The sequence below is a fragment of the Montipora capricornis genome, chromosome 2 (genome assembly GCF_036669925.1).
Source record: "Montipora capricornis isolate CH-2021 chromosome 2, ASM3666992v2, whole genome shotgun sequence".
NCBI lineage: Eukaryota > Metazoa > Cnidaria > Anthozoa > Scleractinia > Acroporidae > Montipora > Montipora capricornis.
The window spans coordinates 22515535-22518034 of record NC_090884.1 but is presented as its reverse complement, the minus strand read 5'-3'; the positions used below and the strand labels follow the sequence as shown (position 1 = coordinate 22518034).

The following is a 2500-nucleotide window of genomic DNA, read 5'->3' as shown; positions in this document are numbered from 1 at the left end:
ATCGCTGATTGTTTCCACGCAGGTCCGCACTATTCAAGCGGACGAGGACAAAAATACTGCTCAATTTTCACAAAAGTAAAGGAAAAGAACTTTAAAAACATGCATTCACTTTGAACTTAAATTGGGAGGGCAATAAAAACATTAAAAAGAAACAGCCCCATTAAATTTACGCAACGGTTCGTCCTCGAGTTTTCCAAACTTTCAGCCACTAGTCTACTCGATCAGCTACCTTTTCCAGAGCTTTTTCATCCTCCCGCTCACTTCTCTTTGAAGTTTCATGATGATTCGGAAATAAATGTGCCATTCTTTTGCTGGCCTGGAATTTTTTCCTCGGCGTTTTTGTCGCCATGTTATTTTAACTGATGCTTGAAAAAATTGTATGAAAGTCAAGTAGACTAGTGCACGACTGATAAAACCTCGCGAATATCAGTCGTGAAGTAGTCTACTTGACTTTCATAAATATTTTGAATCAATTTTGACTGATCACGATCTTCTCTGATCCAACGCTGTGCAAGACTTATCGTCTACGGTTTTTGCAAAGGTTTTAAAACCTCAACTTCACTAATGCTCGAAGTAATGCGTGACATATTACAGTCGCGTTACCTGCGCAGTAACGTTGCGCACAAACAATTAGCGCGAACGTCCTTAAGCGGGAGCGTCTGAGTTCATTTCAGACCTTCTTTGACAGGAAAATTAATGGATTTCATAAATAGGTTTTGTCTGTGCAAAAATCGTCGTTAAGTTGACGTCAGACGTCAATTTGATGAAAATTTAATCCAACAACATGGCCTCTTCCTTTCATCGCGACATCAGCAAAATCGTGGGCCCTTCCGCATTCACTGTGAATCACTGTTTCCACTGGATGTTGATGGTGAAATTGCGGCTGCAAACAGGGTGTCCAAAGCACCAAGTAATTCAAATCCTTTCTGATGAAACCTGATTTCCACATTAATTCTGTCACGTAATTTGGTTAAAAGATTATCGATTTTTTCTGACTGGCCGATCACTGGTCCGTAAATATCTGAAAAAAGGGGAAAAATTGTTAACAAGCTTCCTTTTCACCTCTTCTCCAAAATTCTCCCAAGTAACTGAAGAGAGAAGCACACACAGTGCATTTTTACCTTCGACACACTCATCCGAAAAATTGGTTTCTGCCTTGAGCGGGAATCGGACTCACGTCCCCCTGATTACTAGTCGGGCATGCTAAGCCACTACACCATCAAGGCCACCACGCTAGCAACGCAGCAGATTAATGGGGTGACTTAGCGACGTCACGAGGGGATCCCTAAGCCCCAGCCTGTCTTCACTTGAGTGTGTATCCTTGCCTCAATAACCCCACACGAGGCTTAGAACAAAGTCAGAGTTTTTTTTTAATCAGCTGCTTTGCCAGCGTGGTGGCCTTGATGGTGTAGTGGCTTACGACTAGTAATCAGGGAGACGTGGGTTCGAGTCCCGCTCAAGGCAGAAACCAAATTTTCGGATGAGTGTGTCGAAGGTAAAAATGCACTGTGTGTGCTTCTCTCTTCAGTTACTTGTAAGTTTAAGCCTTCCATCTCTGACTTTCCAAAATTCTCCCAAAAGGGAGAAAAACAAATTTAAATTGAATATGTTTGAAAAGAGCGAGCGCTGATGTCCACCGCAACCGAGTATGAATGTTCTGATATAAGCAGCATTTTTGCACTTCAATTTATTGCTCGAGAAACGGAAAACCTTTATATCTCTAGTACGAATACAATCCATTGATTTTTAAAAACCATTTACAACGGGCCACCGAGTCGTGCAAACTGATCAGACTTATTTTGTACTCCGGATCTAAATCGACCGCTACTGAGTACTCTAATAGTCCATACCCCCACACGAATTCAATGAATGATTATGAAACAAACGAAAAATATGCATAGTACAATATCGGAACTAAGCAGCTCTAAGATAGCAGATAGTAGAACACTGCAGCGCAATGGCAGTGTCGTGCGTTCGAGTCCCGGTAAAGCTGGTTTTTTTCTTTATCAGCCTTTCAAGTGCAATGATCGTTTTCACTTTGTCAGTCTTCCTTATATTTCACGGCCAATTGAAATAGACCTACCAAGTATTGTGTTGGCAACATCGGTAAGAAGTACTGTGTACCTTGGATCACTGATATATCTGCAAGGAAAGATAGTCGTTGTCAAGGAGTGTTAGTGTCTGCACCGAGAGGTTTTTCTCCGGGTACTCCGGTTTTCCTCTCTCCTCAAAACCGACATTTGACTTGATTTGCGTTAATTGTTAATTTCTGTTTTTACCGTGTCTCCAATTAGTGCTCCAGCGCTAGAACGTTTAGACTCTTAAATATAGTCCCTTTCCTTTCCCTTCCTTTTTGAGTGGCGAATGACGAAGTGACATCTAAAAAGGAAAGAAGAACTCAAAGGCAGACGATAGCTGCCTGGCTCCATTAGCCCTCACGGTTATTCCAGATAGCTCGTTCGGAATTGTTTATTGTGTTTACTAAACAAATTGTAAATTC

General features: G+C 41.6%; 1 protein-coding gene across 3 annotated transcripts in view; it reads right to left on the bottom strand.

Moving 5' to 3' along the window:
• The window catches only part of LOC138039107 (U3 small nucleolar RNA-associated protein 15 homolog), a 34123-nt gene that overhangs the window by 8412 nt on the left and 23211 nt on the right, over positions 1–2500 (bottom strand). Inside the window, exons 13-14 of one of the 3 annotated variants that reach the window (XM_068885285.1) lie at positions 2084–2142; positions 563–1021 (exon numbers count right to left, since the gene is read on the bottom strand). In XM_068885285.1, coding sequence (XP_068741386.1) covers positions 837–1021; positions 2084–2142 — 244 coding nt within the window. In that variant the 3' untranslated portion in view covers positions 563–836. The remainder of the gene's footprint in view (positions 1–562; positions 1022–2083; positions 2143–2500) is intronic. The other 2 variants (XM_068885288.1, XM_068885286.1) reach the window with 2 other exon arrangements.